The sequence below is a fragment of the Pogona vitticeps genome, chromosome 5, assembly GCF_051106095.1.
Source record: "Pogona vitticeps strain Pit_001003342236 chromosome 5, PviZW2.1, whole genome shotgun sequence".
Taxonomy (NCBI): Eukaryota; Metazoa; Chordata; class Lepidosauria; order Squamata; family Agamidae; genus Pogona; species Pogona vitticeps.
The window spans coordinates 5,200,893-5,217,746 of record NC_135787.1 but is presented as its reverse complement, the minus strand read 5'-3'; the positions used below and the strand labels follow the sequence as shown (position 1 = coordinate 5,217,746).

Genomic DNA, 16,854 nt, shown 5'->3' with positions numbered 1-16,854 from the left:
TTTTAGAACTTGGGGGGGGGGGGAAACGACGACAGCGGCACTCGGATCCTGCCTTTACCTTCTGATGCAAAACGGGCAAAAGAATTCACCCACATGGGAAGGAACCTTTTATCTTTATTACATCTCTTCTCTCCATTTGAAGGGGGGGGGAACACAACTGATTTCATTCGTTCCTCACTGGTGCTCCAAAGATGATCAGGTTTGATGTATTCACTGTTGACTTTCCTTATCTTGTGCAAATAGCGAATTGCACCTGCCCTCAACTGTTCGGGTTGGAAGTTTGATACCTTCTTTGTTTTCTGCTTGATATGTAAAAATTGTTCTACGATTCTCCCCCACCCCCTTCCACTCTCCAAAACACCGTGAGTCACACATTCAATAGCTAGATGCCACCTTAATTGTTTTTCAAGACTATTAATATCCAGAAACGATATTATTAATATCCAGAAACTTTGGGCTTACAATCAGCCTGGAGAAAACACAAGTCATGGGCCAGGGCATGGGCTCATCTCCCTCTATTACTATCTCCACGCAAGAATTGGAGGTTGTTCATGACTTTGTGTACCTTGGCTCAACCATCTCTGACACTCTATCCCTAGATGTCGAGCTGGATAAACGCATTGGCAAAGCAGCTACCATGTTCTCTAGACTCACAAAGAGAGTAGGGCTCAATAAGAAGCTGCCGGCATACACCAAAATTCAGGTCTATAGAGCCTGTGTCCTGAGCACACTCCTGTACTACAGTGAGTCCTGGACCCTTTGTGCACGGCAGGAGAGGAAGCTGAACACCTTCCATATGCGCTGTCTCCGACGGATTTGTGGTATCACCAGGCAGGACAAAGTTCCAAATAGTCCTAGTCCTAGATCGTGCTTGAATCTTTAGCATGTATACATTACTGAAACAGCAGCGTCTATGTTGGCTCGGGCATGTCGTGAGAATGGCTGATGGTTGGATTCCAAAAGATCTCCTGTATGGAGAATTAGTGCAGGGAAATCACCTCAGAGGGAGACCACAGCAGCGATACAAGGAGATCTGCAAGCGGGATCTGAAGGCCTTGGAAATGGATCTCAATAGATGGGAAACCCTGACATCTGAGTGTTCGGCCTGGAGACAGGCGGTGCATCATGGCCTCTCCCAATTGGAAGAGACCCTTGTCCAGCAGGCCGAGGCAAAGAGGCAGTCCCGAAATCAGCAAAGTCAGGGAGCTGGACAGGGGACAGATTATATTTGTCTTCAGTGTGGAAGGGATGGTCACTCTCGAATTGGCCTTCTCAGCTACACTAGATGTTTTTCCAAGTCCTCCATACAGAGCACATCTCGAGACTGAAGGATGCCTAATCATCAATATCCAGAAGCAGGTATACTGTATATCATGTGCTTCAGGCCTCTGGAGTAGAATTTGGGGGTGGGGGGCTCGTCTAAAAGCCTTCAAAAATCAATTCTGTTCCGAAATCTTATCCTGGGGCCCTGTTGCTGATCCGTCTCTTCTCACCTTTTTTGGTTGTTGTTCATTTCCCCGGAGCATGAGTAAAAAATAAAACACATAAAATACAACCCATGACGGGCTTTATATGGCTTTTGCAGGAATGTATGGCCTTGACCACAGGCCTGGTTCTTTTAATTTAGTGGGCTGTGGATGTAGTACAAGTTAGCATCTCTCCTTCCAGCCCAATGGCACCACCTGCCCAGTGAATAACTCCTATATTTTGTGCTGCAGGCGTTGTCATTTGCAAGCTGGTGACGCCCCTCCTTAAGCTCTCGGCCAAACTAACAAAACACACTTGGCTCGGGAACGTGAGCAAAGTGGAAAAAACCCATTGCAAAGTCTGAATATTTCCCCATGGAGGCGAAGCAGGATTGTGTTGGGAGGGATCTTTGGGGGAGGTTTTGTTCTCGTTCCCGTTTAAGATAACTGTGTAGGTCGGGCACCCGGGCAGCTGGCGGCAGGGAGATCCCATGATGCTTGTTCAGCAGACAAACATTCTGGCTTACGGGTGGCGAAGAACAAAGGCTGGCTTTATGTGGAATCTGCTTTTATTAGCCCCGATGATCAGTGGCCCTCGTATAGCACCCGGTGTCGAATGGTGAAATGTTTTCCAAAAAAAAGGACATGTTCCCAGCCCAGCAGTGACTGGCCAGGATGAGTCCTTCCCAGTAAGAGGGCTGTGGTAGCGGAGGACGATGGGAGGTGTAGTCTAGCACCTCTGGAGTCGAGAAGAAAGGCTGCTCAAGACTAGCATTTCCCCCAAGGGTTAGGATCATTTAGTTTGGTTTTGGAGATCTGGGGCATGTTTTTTTCCCTGGGTTAAAACCAGAAGCAAAGTTTCCCCCAAGGCGCTGTGGGTCCAAAGGTTTCTCCCCCGTGCATGGGAAGAAGATGAGCCTCCTTGAAAAGACAGAGCAGATGTGCTGTGGATTCTGGGAGCTGTAGTCCCAACGAAGGAACCTCCCCAAGCTCGGTGGAAAAGCCCCTTCTTTCCACTCGTGAACTGGAACCTTTTGGGTGCATCCAGCCACCTTGTGGGTGCAGACGCACACAGAACAGCAGCCAGTGGCGCAGTCGCTCTGCGCATGTCTGTGAGGTGGGTGGCCACCCCTGTACATTCCCCAAAACAGGCCCCCTTTTTTATTGAGCATTGCACTTTGCGAGAGCTAAGATGCCGGCCACCCCGGGCAGTCGTGGCTTAGCTCCCACCCAGAGGATCCAGAACGCTGCTGCCTGTCAGAGAAGCACATCCAGAGTGGTGGGGGAGAGGCTTGCAGTGCCGGTTAGCACCGAGTACGTAGTACCATGAGTATCATCATCATCATCATCATGATGTGCTGCCATAGTTGATTCCTGAGGTTTTCTACTGGCTTGACTAAATGGCTCAGTTGGCTCCAGCTGACTAGGGTTGCTTAAGGTTGCACAGAGGTCTGATGTGGTGTGATCATTTGGCGTGATCTTCACATCCACATGGCGTATGTCCCTCGAGCGACCCTATTTAGCCTGTCTCCCTTTAAGAAAAAGAAGCCAAGCCAAGCAAAAAAAACCTTCCTTGCTCTCTCCTGTCTTTTCCTCCTTCTGGGAAGAAACTTTCATTCCCCCCCCCCCAAAAGGCCAGTGTATCAGTACTGTCCTAATAGACTTTAGCAAAAGTTAAAGTCTAGGAAGGAGCAGAGGGAGGCAGGCAGGCTTTTGCTAAAGCCTATTAGAGCAGTAATGATACACTGTGCCAAGAAAGACCAGAGGAAGTTCTTAATTTCTCAGCATCATTAAGTGGCTAAGTTGTCTGCTTAAGCTACCTAATGATATCGGGAAATTGAAGGAGGGAAAATTGAGAACAAGCTCCAGTTGGATTTGATCCCAGTTATTGCACATGCTGGAAACGAGCCAAAACAGAGCAACCCTACCTGCACAAATCTGTGAAAGGCAAGAAGGGTGGAGCATGATAAATTACAGGACCAGAGCCGTAAGATGAAATGGATTCAAGAACTGGTTAATGTCTTCTGGCAAGTCTTTAGGGAATTTACAAACAGTGTTTTCTTTTTTCTTTTAAAAAAAATCCTGGTGCTTTAACGTTGGTCATATTTTTTTTTAAAGATGCACCCTCTCTCCCACTGAGTCTGTCTGTCTAGCTCCGCAAAGGACATAAATGGCCTTGCATTTCCTTTGAAAGGAATGCAGAGTGCTCAGGATTTTGCGAGGCAAAAATGGTGCCCCGTTCTCATTCAGAAATGTTGGCGGCTTGGCTCGGAGAGAAGGGAGAAGCTTGGAGGGGGAGGGGGCGAAGAAGTCGTAGTTCTTCCAGATGAGAAAAGATGACAGAGATCCAAAATCTGTGCGCACCGGCTGTAACACACGTAGAGTTCGGGGAGTGCACAGAATCTTTTTTGTGAACTGAAGGTTCCCTCCTCCAGTTCTCCATCAGGAAATCTCGGAATGCCAGGAAAGAGACTCCAACGAGTTTCTCTCTTTGAGGTCAGCAAAAACCTTCATTTACGTGGGTTCATTAGTTGTCGGGAAACGTCTTCAAAGGACTGATTTATTCGTGTCAGCCAGCGTATCCTGCTGGGATTATCGTGCGCAGAATAAAAGTAGGAGAAAGTTCAGGCCAGGGAGCAGCAACTGCTCCCGCAATTTTGGTTCCCTGCGTTGGAATCCCAAAAGGACACTGGCCTTAAATATTTATGTTCCACCCCGGGATCTTTGTGCACCGTATGTTTCCAGGCTCTAGGGCAGCACGCAAGCCATACGCCTGTGTCGATTATTCAAAACGACCGACCGTGAAAATTTAAACCCTTTGAAACGATTTAAAATAGCTGCTAAAATGCTGAAGAAGTTTGAAGCAGTACATCCAGATCTCTAGCTTCTTGAAAGTCCCCTGGACTGCAAGGAGAACAAACCTATCCGTTCTGAAGAAAATGAACCCTGAGTGCTCCCTGGAAGGACAGATCCTGAAGCTGAGGCTCCAATCCTTTGGCCGTCTCATGAGAACAGAAGACTCCCTGGAAAAGACCCTGATGATGGGAAAGTGTGAAGGCAAGAGGAGAAGGGGACGTCAGAGGATGATGAGGTGGTTGGAGAGTGTCATCGAAGCAACCAACATGAATTTGACACAACTCCGGGAGGCAGTGGAAGGTAGGAGGGCCTGGCGTGCTCTGGTCCATGGGGTCACGAAGAGTCGGACATGACTAAACGACTAATGTGTGTTTAGTCGTTTAGTTGTGTCCGACTCTTCGTGACCCCATGGACCAGAGCACGCCAGGCCCTCCTGTCTTCCACTCCCTCCCGGAGTTGTGTCAAATTCATGTTGGTTGCTTCGCAGACACTGTCCAGCCATCTCATACTCGGCCGTCCCCTTCTCCTCTTGCCATCACACCTTCCTAACATCAAGGTTTTTTCCAAGGACTCTTTTCTTCTCATGAGATGGCCAAAGTATTGGAGCCTCAGCTTCATGATCTGTCCTTCCAGTGAGCACTCAGGGTTGATTTCCTTTAGAATTGATAGGTTTGTTCTCCTTGCAGTCCAGAGGACTCTCAAGAGCCTCCTCCAGCACCACAATTCAAAGGCATCAATTCTTCGGCGGTCTGCTTTCTTTATGGTCCAGCTCTCACTTCCATACATCAGAACAGGAAAAACCATAGCTTTGACAATGCGGACTTTTGTTGGAAAGGTGATGTCTCTGCTTTTTAAGATGCTGTCAAGATTTGTCATCGGTTTCCTCCCAAGAAGCAGGCGTCTTTTAATTTCATGGCTGCAGTCCCCATCTGCAGTGATCATGGAGCCCAGGAAAATAAAATCTGTCACTGCCTCCATGTCTTCCCCTTCTATAAACAACAACCAATAAATCTAGGAGTTTTGTACACAGCTTGCCTAGCTCATGCTGGTAGTTCTGTGTCACATACAGGAGTGAAAGAAAAGCATGCAAAACCTTCTTCAGATGGCGTTCGCCTGGAAGTCCATGATGCTCACTGTAGTTGACTAGGTCCGGGATCAATCCGTGCCCTTCTGCTGGATCTGTTTCTTCTCCACAAGCAGAATGGTGTGGTTTTCCCCCTTCTCTGAAAGGGTAAAGGAAATGCTCTAGAGTGGCTTGTTTGCCAGTGCAGAGGTCTGGTATTGGGGGTGGGGGTGGGGTGGGACTGGGGGGAACCAAAGAGGGGAAGAAAGTTTTGATTCTCCCAGTGGAATCATGGCCAGGAGAAGTGTCTGTTCTACAACCTGTCTCACCAACTTCAGTCTTGGGCTCACTTACATTTTGTGGCGGCTCCGCCATGTAAACGGGCCCAACTCCAGTGCTCTCCACCTAAAACCCATAGTTTAGTCCATAAAGCTCTTTGGAGAGTTAATTATTTTTCAGCTTCAGTTGAGCTCAGCTTAGACAAGTCCCTCTGTATTCCTTCTTGCAGAAACGAAAAAAGATGCAGTTATCCTTTTGTCCAGCAACGAGCATAAATGCCATTTCTCTTCGATCATTAAGCCCTTCCTTGTGCTAACGGGCGACTGTTCCATTGAGGGCTTGGGCAGCGTCTCTACAAAGCTGGCATTCTACTCATTCATTGAGAAAGAGAAGGCCCGGTTTGGAATTGCGACACAGATCTTTGTTCTGCGCTGCGCGTTAACGTATTGGTCTGTAGATTTCTGGTGTGGATCCTGAATGGCCTGTGGAAAAGGCCAGGAAATGTGCAGAGACCTCTGGCAGAATGGACCCTAAGGAAGGGGCTTTTTGTCACCGCCTTGCACTTGGGCAAGAAAGCAACAATAGTGATTTTGTGTCAAAGCTTTTCAGTGTGGGTGATTCCACTCATGCATCCTGTGATCGTACACAAAGTGGCATGATGGCAGATTTGCATGTGTGAGCAGCTTGTCCTCACTGTCCAGCTTCTGCCAAGTAGGAAAGTTAAAAACGAAGGCACTGGATTGGCTGGCTACAATGGTTGAGGAGCGGGTCTTGTGTAAAGCCAGCGGCTCTTAATTTCCCAATCAAGAAAACCACTCCCAAATATTTTTCGTTACAACAGAGGTAGCTTGCAGCAACATGACTGCCCCATCAAACGTGCGGATGGCAGTTAAGCTCAGCAGGAACATATGGAAGCCAGGTTGGTGGTGGATGAGCATATAGTTCTGCCTACCCACTACAGCTAAAACTGTGCTCACGACCTGGGGTTCAAATCCCAGGTAGCCAGCTCAAGGTTGACTCAGCCTTCCATCCTTCCGAGGTTGGTAAAATGAGTACCCAGCTTGCTGGGGGGGCAATGTGTAGCCTGTATAATTAAAAAATTGTAAACCGCCTGGAGAGTGCTTGTAGCGCTATGGGGCGGTATATAAGTCCAATCAATCAATCAATCAATCAATCAATCAATCAATCAATCAATCAATCAATCAATCAATCAATCAATCAATAAATAAATAAATAAATAAATACCCATTTCGAAGCACATGTTTTTGCAAGCATTACCCAGTGGAAAGTAGTGGGCTGAGATTGTTCAGTCTGGTGTTAACATTACGATAAAGTGAAAGGAGAAGTACCTGTTTTGATGTCTAAATGCGCAGATCCGGCGCACGGTGTTTCCCTGCATCAGTCAGACAAGATTGTTTTTATCGGGCAATACAAGCACCTGGTGTTAGAACAATCAAATAAAAGTTTGCGGCATTACAGAGGATGCTGCTGATGTACAAGCCAGTGCCGCAAAAACTGGTCCAAGTCATTCTTTCAGAAAGTCATCTTTTTAAAAAAAAGATTAACAGTCCCACCACGGGAGAGGAAATCTGCGTTAGATCCACTAAGGTGCTTCAGTTAGACTTACTGCATCCCTTATCTTTTCCCCTCTTGCAAGCGGTCAGACTGGACATAAACCTGGTCTTCTAGACTGGGCTGTCTGTTTTTTTACAGATCACTGTCTTTGAACTTGGAGAATCTAAGTGTACTATTAATGGAGGTAAATCTATAACAGTTATTCCTCCCCCCCCCAAAAAAAACACACTACAGTGGACCCTTGACTTACAGACGGCTTGACTTACAGACTTTTTGAGTTACAGACTTCTCTGGCCGCAAAATTTAGGTTTGACTTGCAGCCTGAGAATTGACTTACAGACCAGAAAAAAACCAAAATGGAACAAAACGGCCTGTTACGGGATTAATCGGTTTTCAATGCACTGTAGGTCAATGGAGACTTGACTTACAGACTTGTTGACTTGAGAACCGCCTTCCAATACGGATTAAGTTCTCAAGTCAAGACCCCACTGTACATTATTGTTAGCATTAGTAACTCTGCAAAACAAAGCAAACGTTTGGGGCTCTTTAAGATAGGGGTGGGCCACTGGTCCAGCTCCTCCAACTTCGACTTGTGTGCTGAGCTAATGGAAATTGCAGACGGATATCCTCCTACCCTCCAAGTAAAATTAAGTTACTTAAAATAGAGGAAGGGGCTCAGCATTGCAAAGGGGGCCCTTCTCTCTGTGTATTTTTTTAAACAAATCTCTCTGACTCTTGTTGCCTAGTCATTATGGTGGATCATTACAGCTTACCCCTCTCTTCCTCCCCTGCCCCCCCCCCGCATCTTCTCCTGCACATCCTCAGTGTAACGTGTAATGTTTTTGGCAGCTGGAAGTGGTAGGAAGAGCTGAGAATAGAATTGCCACCCAGATAGTTCCTGCAGTTCAAGCATCTGTTTTGGCTTTATGGGAAGAGCATTTGAAAAGCTGCATTGTACACAGCAACCTTAAATATTATGTCTATTTGTTTACATGAAAATGTACATGTATAGGTATAATGTTGCTTTGCAAACTTCTACTGAGTACAACGCCACTCTGATGACTTCAGAAGGCATCATGATCATAATAGTCTTAGAACTGCAGAGCTGGAAACAACCCCCTGGATCAGAGACGGGCATGAATTATGTTGTGCCCCTTTGTGTGAAGTCCTCTGCGTGGCGCCACAGGTGCTGCCCAAACCCTTCTCCCACACCGCAGGCTGGCTAGCCCACTCGCCATCTGCTGTGCCCCTCCTTTGTTAGTGGTGCTTCGGTCTGGGCAGTAGCTTGGGCTTCCTTTCCCTGCCTCCCCTGGCAGCCAACCATTCCGATGAGGAGCTGAGACAGGGATTCTCCCCGCACAGCTGACGGCGGAGGCAGGGAAGGGCAGCACAAGCTCCTGCCCAGACTGGAGCGCAGCCGGAGAAGGAAGACCATAGCTGGGGCCAACGGAGGGTAAACGGGCCAGCTGGAGGGTCCACTCAGCACCTTTGACTTAATTCATGCCCATCTCTACTCTGGACCATCAAGAGTCTAGTCCCTGTCAAGGGACAGTGGGAATCTGAATTCACAACCTTTAGCTTTGCAGCCAGAGAGCTATACCGCTGAGCCCTCCAGCTCTTATAGGTACCCGGTAACTTCCCCTGATAAGAATTCCGGCGACCGTCTAACCAAGTGGAAGGAAAGACTCAGGCTTCTGAAGGAGTTAAAACTCATAATGCAGCTGGTTGCATTTTTTTAATATCGACCCACCTTAAATTAAAATAAAATCCTTTGTAGTGAGAAATTTAACGTGCTAGAGAGAAGAGTAGCTAGATTCAAACACGGCTCGGCATCTGGCTTCCTGTGTGGAAGGATTCTCACTCGCACTTCCCAGATGTATTAGGCTGTATTAGGATCTTATGCGAAGCCATTGTTCAAGAGCAGTGTGCACTAGTAGGAATGAATGTCATTGACTGTTTGGCTTCTGTCGCTCTCCACCATCTCACATAACCTGGAATGATTCGTTTTTTACTTTCTCTTAATTGTAGTTTGTTGTGGTGTCCACATAGATATACTGTGGCCATTATTAGCAATACAGCATGAGCCCCTGTCTGTGGCATCAGTATCTGCTTTTTCACTTATCTGTGGTCTGAAAATATTAAAAACGTTAAAGGGGGAAAAATACATATTTTCACAATGTATTTACTAGAACTGGCCATTAGAGGGAGCTCTGGTAATACATGGTGAAAATCCTTTATAATTCCTCCCCTTTTTACCATGATATGTATAGCATTCTCTCTTATCCGTGGTTTACAGCATTCATGGAGGGGGGGCCTTTTGGAACCAGTCTCCTTAAGGGATGTCGTTATTTTACAAGAAGCCAGCTTTTTCTCATGCTGTCTTGTTTAAGTCTCTGTTCTTGTTATCAGATAGAAGTTGTAGTTAAGAGTACAAGCGATCATGGCTTGCTCCAGTTTACTCCTGTTCATGCATGTCACATTAAACCATGGTTTACCTTGATGTGTGATTTCCCTCCCTGGCCCCCATGTGAAAATATATAGCCCAGGAATTATTTGCTATTTTATTTAGAGTCCTTAAACAAAAGCATGCCTTCTATTTTATTTGTGGGGGAGAATGTCTTAAAAGACATTTCCAGTTACTGTCTTTTTTTTTTTTAATCGGGTCGTGCTTCAGGGCTGCTCGAATGTTTTGTTTCTGTAATCTGCCTTCTTCATATTTATTTTTGTTCTTGATTTCTAGGCTGAGACATCAAGCCCACAAAGAACTTTATGCATACAAACAGGTAAGCTCTCCTTGTCTGTGTGTGTGTGTTTTTTCCCCCCTTTCTCTCTTCCTCTGTGTCTTTTGGTCTTTTTTTCCATGGCTTCTGGCAGCCCTAAACCTTTTTTTCCCCTTTTCTTTTAAGATCCCGCTTGCTTGTTGTTTCATTCCTAATGAGAACGTGTTATTAGGTCTAAGCCAGGGAGTAATATTTCTCACATTAGTTAGGACATTTCCTAGGGATTTGGTTTGTAACGCGGAAGTGATTATGAATACATCATGCATTTCCCTGTATGGCTTCATTAATGTGAAGTCTTTAGCAAACGGACACTGTGGTGCCACATTAATTATTGTTATGGATAGGTTCCACGACACTCTCCAGGCCAAGCAATATTAATTCTGGAGCATTAGTCCTAGATACATGTATGAAGGACTAAACCTCATTAAACAGAATGAGAATCACTGGGGAAAGCTTATGAATCGGCTGTGCTTTTTCAGAGTCCCAGGGAAACTGCTCAGGGCGTTGAAATCCTTTAAGGTTTTATCCATGGGCTGTGTGTTGGTGCCACTTTGGGCCCAGACAGAAGGCTTCCTTTGGCACTTAATACTGTACTGTGGTTGGGCTGAAGCCGCCTTAAAACTCTGTAGCCATCGCTGTACGAGCACAGGAGCAAGAAGTGCCGATTCTCCAGAATTCAAGCTGGATTCTTTTGATTCTCTGGAATTTTCCTATTCTTGTACCTTTCCTCTTCTAACGGGCCCCTTTTCCCTGCTGCAGGTCATCTTGAAGGAAAAAGTCAAAGAACTCAACCTACATGAGGTAAGCCCCCCCACACACACACACACACCAGCACTGCGACTCAGCACGCTTAATCACACCTTTCCAAACTACAGTGGGGTCTCGACTTACGAACGACCCTACTTGCAAACAATTCAACTTACGAACCCGCCCTATAGGGAAAATAAGGACTCGGCATACAAACTTCCCTCGAGTTACGAACAGGAAAAAAGTGCCCCCTCCCCTTAGAGGCTTCTGAAGGGGAAAAAAGGGTCAGAAACTTAAAAAATCAGCACAACATGCTTTAAAACATGATTTAAAATTGGCTTCGTTGAAAAAAAAATTTCTAAAGTGTCTTGCAAACTGTTCCCTGCCTTCCTCCTGGTTTCCTGAACCTAAGGGGGGAAAAATATCCCCCTCTAGTGGCAGAAGGCGGAATAGCAACTTCCCATTAGTTTCTATGGATGGAAAAGAGCAGATACGGATGAAATGGTTTTCAATGCATTCCTATGGGAAATGCAGATTCAACCTAAGAACTTTTCGACCTAAGAACCACCTTCCAATACGGATTAAGTTCATAAGTCGAGACCTCACTGTACGAAAATCATAGGCTGGGGCCACAGCGTTGCATTAAGGGGGAGAGCCACCCATTGTTGCTTTTGAGAAAGAATAGGCTCCCTGCAGCCCTCATGAGAAATGAGTGTCCACGCTAGACGTGATGCATGTGTGTAGTAGTAGAGATGGGATATTTTTATTCCTCTCTCTAGGGATACTAATATGAATATTAGCACCATAGGAGAAAGCCCGTGCTCCCCGAAAGAGCAGGTCTGATGACTGGTCGCTGCTCGGCCGTGTGTGGCTGGCGTGGTTCCTGTCGTACACATTGCGGAAGTCGCTCGGCTGGTGTCTCCTTGTGCAGTCGACCAGTCCAGCGAGGAGGGGAGAGGACGAGTCTCCCCGTTCAAACCCTTGAGTGGTTGGCTGCGCAGGGAGGCGGGGAAGCGCCGGCCGGGCTACCTCTGCCATCGGCATGACGGAAACAACACCAGCTGGATGTGCCGTGCGGCAACTGATAATTGGGGTTCAGGGGCAGGGGGAGGGATTGGACGCCTGCGGCTGCCGATATTTGTACTCGTATCCCCAGGGATACGAATACGAATATCCCATCTCTAGTGAGAAGCTGTCCAAAAAAAGAGGAAATACAAGTTTTCATCTCTGGAAGAGTCCAGTGCTATCAGAATGCTTGTTTTGTCCGTAGACAGCCGTTGTCCCAGAGACATAAAGCAGAATCCAAATCCTTTTGCCGCCTGCCTTCTTCTGAGATGCTCTTTAGCTCTCCTTTTTTGAATGCTTGAGATGTCTAGACCTCTCGTGGCCACAAGGGCAGAGAGATGCTGAATTCACTGGCATTCCCCCGGTGCCATCCGCACCGACAGAATGACTTGCAGAGACTCCAAACTTTGTGGGGAGGGGGGAGACATTGGAGAGGCAGCCGGAACGGCTTGGCCTCCGACGCTGACGGGCCAAGTAGTTTGAGGAGCTCCAACGTGACATGATGATATTCTCACACAGCTGGGAAGATGCGCGGGAGAGATTCGGTTATGCGACTGGGCGGCCATGACAGGCCCCTGCCAACGTTCGCCCGAACAGAGCAATTTATATAGCATGCTACACACACACACACAGAGAGAGAGAGAGAGAGAGAGAGAGAGGAAGTTATTTTTGAATAGTGACGTATGCAGTGTGTGCCACCACAATCTTTACCACCCCTGGACTGCTATTGAGGGCCTGTCCAGGGTTCAGAATATTGTCTTCAGATTGGCAACTTAAGTTTTAAAAGAAGGTCCCCCACCCAAGGGGAAAATCAGGGAGGGAAGAAATGTCATCAAGAGGAGGCATTTCTTCCTTGGCAACATTTCAGAACAATTTCTTGGCATTCATTTTTTTAAAAAATTACAGCTTCCAAATGACACGTTTTTGAAGATCAGAGCTGAAAGCGTGCGGTTTTGTGCTTTCGGACGACGACACCCAGAATCCCCCAAGCAGCATGTCGTCCAGACTCGCAGACCTGCACACAAAGGCCCTGTTTATATTTGGGGCCCAAACCGCAGGCCTCTTTCAGGCGTTGGTCCTGAGGCGCTGGATTGCAACCTCCATCCTCCCCAATCATAACTTTGCAAGAGTTCGGAAAAGTGACTCTTTGGGGCTGCCACCCCCGGATCCCCTCTGAGCCCAATGGCCTTGGCTGTCAGGGGGTTAAGGAACAATCATCGTTTTTGATTAATTTTTTTTTAAGTAACCCTGCCATGCTTTGGATTGAGTTGGCTGAGGAATTCTGGGTGTTGTAGTCCAATGAGTAATTTGTCAAAAGCCGAGGCAGGCCAAGAGAAGTGGCTCTAACTTTTGGCAACAGAGCCAGACAGAGTAAATAAGATAAAATAATATAGGTGGAAACAAAAGAAAATAAAAAGTGTGGGGGGGGGAGACAAAAATTGTGTGGCTCCTTAAAGACGAATTTTTATCCTTGTTTTTAACTTGAGCTTTTGTGTCCGTTTCGTTCCCCCCCCCTTGCCTGTTTAATATGAAAATAGCTACTGCAGAAGCTTGCAGGAACAGAAAAATATGTGTGTGTTTTCACACCCCATGCCATTTTTAACTCCTTAAGAGCAGGGGCGTGGGGGAGGGATGTCCTTGGGATTAGCCCCTCAGCTGTCCCAGTCTGCAAGCTGCACCCTTTCCACCTCCCATTCAAAACAGATCTCATCCTGTGCTACCAAAACAAAAACAAAAAAAAAACACACACAAAAACATCAGCAACATACTTCCCTAGTGGCAAATAATAACAGGGAAAGCAAACATTTTGAGAAGTAGCAATAAAAAGAGGCCAGCTGGAAATCAGCAAGCCTTTTGAAAAACAGTTAACAATGGAACAGCCAGATCTTACCCGTTAAAAAGAACAGGGGCTGGTGGAAAACAAGCTTCTCACAGTGTGTGGTGGTCAGCACAATGGTGGGTTGTTCCCTTGGAGAGAACACAGTCCATGGCTGAAGGCAACTCTCATATATATACATGGAAAAATACGGTACGTTTCTCTTTTGAGAGTCAGACCACCTCCGTCACAAATGCAAGATGCGGGTGGATGCAGGCCTGTTTTTGTTCTCTCCTCAGCTTACTTCCGTGTATAAGATTACCCTCAATTTTTAGTCTAAAGATTTTGGAGAAAAAGTATAGTCTTATACACGGAAAATACAGTACGTTTCTCTTTTGAGAGTCAGATCACCTCCGTCATGAATGCAAGATGCGGGTGGATGCAGGCCTGGGTGCGCGCAGGTGCCTAAAGGTAACCCTTCCTCTCTCTCTCTCTCTTTCTGGTTCCTTGGCTTCTTTTTCAGATCTGTGCTGTCTGTTTGGAGGAGTTCAAACCCAAGGATGAGTTGGGGATTTGTCCGTGCAAACATGCCTTCCACAGAAAGTAAGTGCCGACCTCCTTCCCCCCACCACCACCACCATCAGCAGGACCAAAGATTCGAGCGAAATGTTCGGGGCGGCTCTGGTTCTCTCCTGGAAAGATTGGTTGACCAAGCTGGGTCAACCAATCTGCAGATGGGCAGAGCTGTCAAAAATTAGGACCTGCTGGATAGCTAAGTCAGCGGTTTGGGTCTTTGGCTGCGGAACCAGAGGTTGGGAGTTTGATTCCCCCAGTGGGCCTCCTTGATGATCCGTAGGGTCCCTTCCAGTTCTGTAGTAGCTCTGAGGTTATTATTACATCTAGTTTTACTCACCCTCACCATCTTACAAAGAGTAGTGTTTCCTTCTACTCCGTCTACAAGCCTGCTTCCCCAGGGCGCCTAAAAAGGCATGAGCACAATTAAAACGGTGAGATCAAATACCAATAAATAAAAACTGCAGAATGGAAAATGCTTCAAACTACAAAGGATTGCCCAAGCCACCACGGCCACAGGCAAAACGCAGGGTTTTTCCACGCCTGGAGAGATAAAAGAGCCACAGCCCAGTGCAACCCAGAGGTGTCTGCACCACCACTTTTTTTTCTTCTGGGCACCTGCAATTTCCACGCCATCCTGATGGCGCCCCCCTGCGGGGAAGTGTCAGAGGCCTCCAGTGGGAGGGAGTTCCAAAGACCGAAGCATTCACGTGCATTGCTGGGCTTCGCCGTCCATCTCCATAGTTCAAGCCCACGTTGTTGACTTCCCTCCTCTTCAAAAGTCTCTTGAAACAAAGATGGGGATTTTGTTTGCAAACTGACACTTTGGACGTTGCGAGAAGCCCATTGTGGTGATAAACAGAATTTTAAAAGCAGTGGTAGAATGATCTTTGCTCTCCAGAATGAACTTTTCTTTATCAAGCACATGCAACTGATCAGCAACAGTTGCCTTAGCTGGGAGGGTGGGGGGGCATAAACCAGGGGCAGAAGTCCCATCTTGCATGCCAGTTTAAGCCCAATGCATGTCCAGGTAGGGTTGGGAAAGCCCTGGTTGCACCCTGGACAGCTACTGCTTTTTGGTGCTGACCGTGCAGGGCTAGTTGGACCAGTTTGACCCCGTACCAGGCATCTTCTTATGTTCTACAGCCTAGGCTTTGAATGCCATTGCTGTTGCATGTGATACATTGGGTTGGCCTCAGGAACAACTGGAGTCCAAAGCCACCCATGGCTGTTTGGATAGACGGGGTTGTCCTGGGCATAACCGTCCTGTCTGATGTCAAAAGCCCAGCAAGGTCAGGCACGGATAGCACTTAGATGGGAGACCATCTTGGAAATACCAGGGACCTGCATAGAGGAGATGGTCCTGCCAGTCGCTCCTGCCTAAACGCGATGCTTTGTCTCCCCCTGCAGGTGCCTCATCAAATGGCTGGAGGTGCGGAAAGTCTGCCCTCTGTGCAACATGGCCGTTCTCCAGCTGGCGCAGCTCCACAGCAAGCCGGATCCCCACGGGCCCCCGCAGGAGCCCCTACCCGGGGCAGCCAACATGGTATAGCTTCCCGAGACCCACCCGCTCCTTCTTCTCCGACGCAACCCGGAGCCTGACAGACCCGCGCAGAGACTCTCCCGAGGCTGCTGAGCACTTCCGAGCATCCTGCAGGATTCCCTTTGTCTCTTGAAGAGCACACAAGAGCCGCTCGGAAGGAGGAAGGGCGGAAGAGTTCGTGCCACAAAAACGGAGCCCCAGCGTAGTGCTCAGCAGCGCGACCGGGGAGGAGGCAAACGGGGCCAGCCGTTGGGTTTGGCTTGGCTTCTCTTTCTTCTTTTTTCCGCCCTCCTTTCTTTTTTTTCCCTCCTTTTGTGACAAGCACTTTACGACGGACGTGGGTCAGGTCAGGTGCCTGCTGGATGAAGGAGGTCCCAGAGCCTGTAAGGGACTTTGAGAGAGAGAGAGAGAGAGAGAAGGAACACACCAGGTGCCCCCTATGTGATTGTGCATCTTTGCTGCCTCTCAAGATGGAGTGACTCAGCAGCACGCTCAGCAGGAAGACCCCTCCAACACACTCTGGGGATAAATGTGCCCCTCCCCGCCTGGTTTCCACCTCCCGGTGGTGACCTCGTATCGAGTTTGCCTCTAGCGAACAACAGCAAGGCAAAATCCTGCCGAGTCTTTGTGTTCGTTTGTGCAAAGGGGCAGGGGGCAACTGGAGAGAGCGGGCCGCGGGCCCCCCACCCCTGTCAGTCTACAGCCTGGAGACCCCAAGGGGTTGGTGGAGATATGCCCCCATAAGGAGACTGGCCAATTTCTCCCAGCGGCCTTGATGGTTTCTGTTGGGCACTTGAGATAGATGTTTTCTCGATTCCAGCCTCAGAAAACGGCTCCTTTAAGTGCCACAGAAGAAGGGGGTGGGGAGGAAGTGGAAAAGAATCAGATCTCACAAATTCCTGTCACCTTAATGGAGAACTTCATCCTACGTGAGGAATGACAAAACCTTGTCAGTATCAATCAAAGCATTCTCTCTAGAACATAGCAAAAAATATCTCTTTTTAAACCCACAAATAAATTCAGTTCATGCCACCTGCTAACACAGAAGGGGCGCTCACCAATGTTGAGTTAAAAGTGTATTTAGGATTCGT

The 16,854-nt window shown here is 47.6% G+C and overlaps 1 protein-coding gene across 4 annotated transcripts in view; it reads left to right on the top strand.

Moving 5' to 3' along the window:
• RNF24 (ring finger protein 24) overlaps positions 1-16,854 on the top strand; it is a 69,550-nt gene extending 52,696 nt beyond the window's left edge. For all 4 annotated transcript variants that reach the window (XM_073002110.2, XM_073002108.2, XM_020806641.3 and 1 more), the window contains exons 3-6: positions 9,980-10,022; positions 10,779-10,820; positions 14,171-14,250; positions 15,631-16,854. In XM_073002110.2, the coding sequence (XP_072858211.1) occupies positions 9,980-10,022; positions 10,779-10,820; positions 14,171-14,250; positions 15,631-15,772 (307 nt within the window). In that variant the 3' untranslated portion in view covers positions 15,773-16,854. The remainder of the gene's footprint in view (positions 1-9,979; positions 10,023-10,778; positions 10,821-14,170; positions 14,251-15,630) is intronic.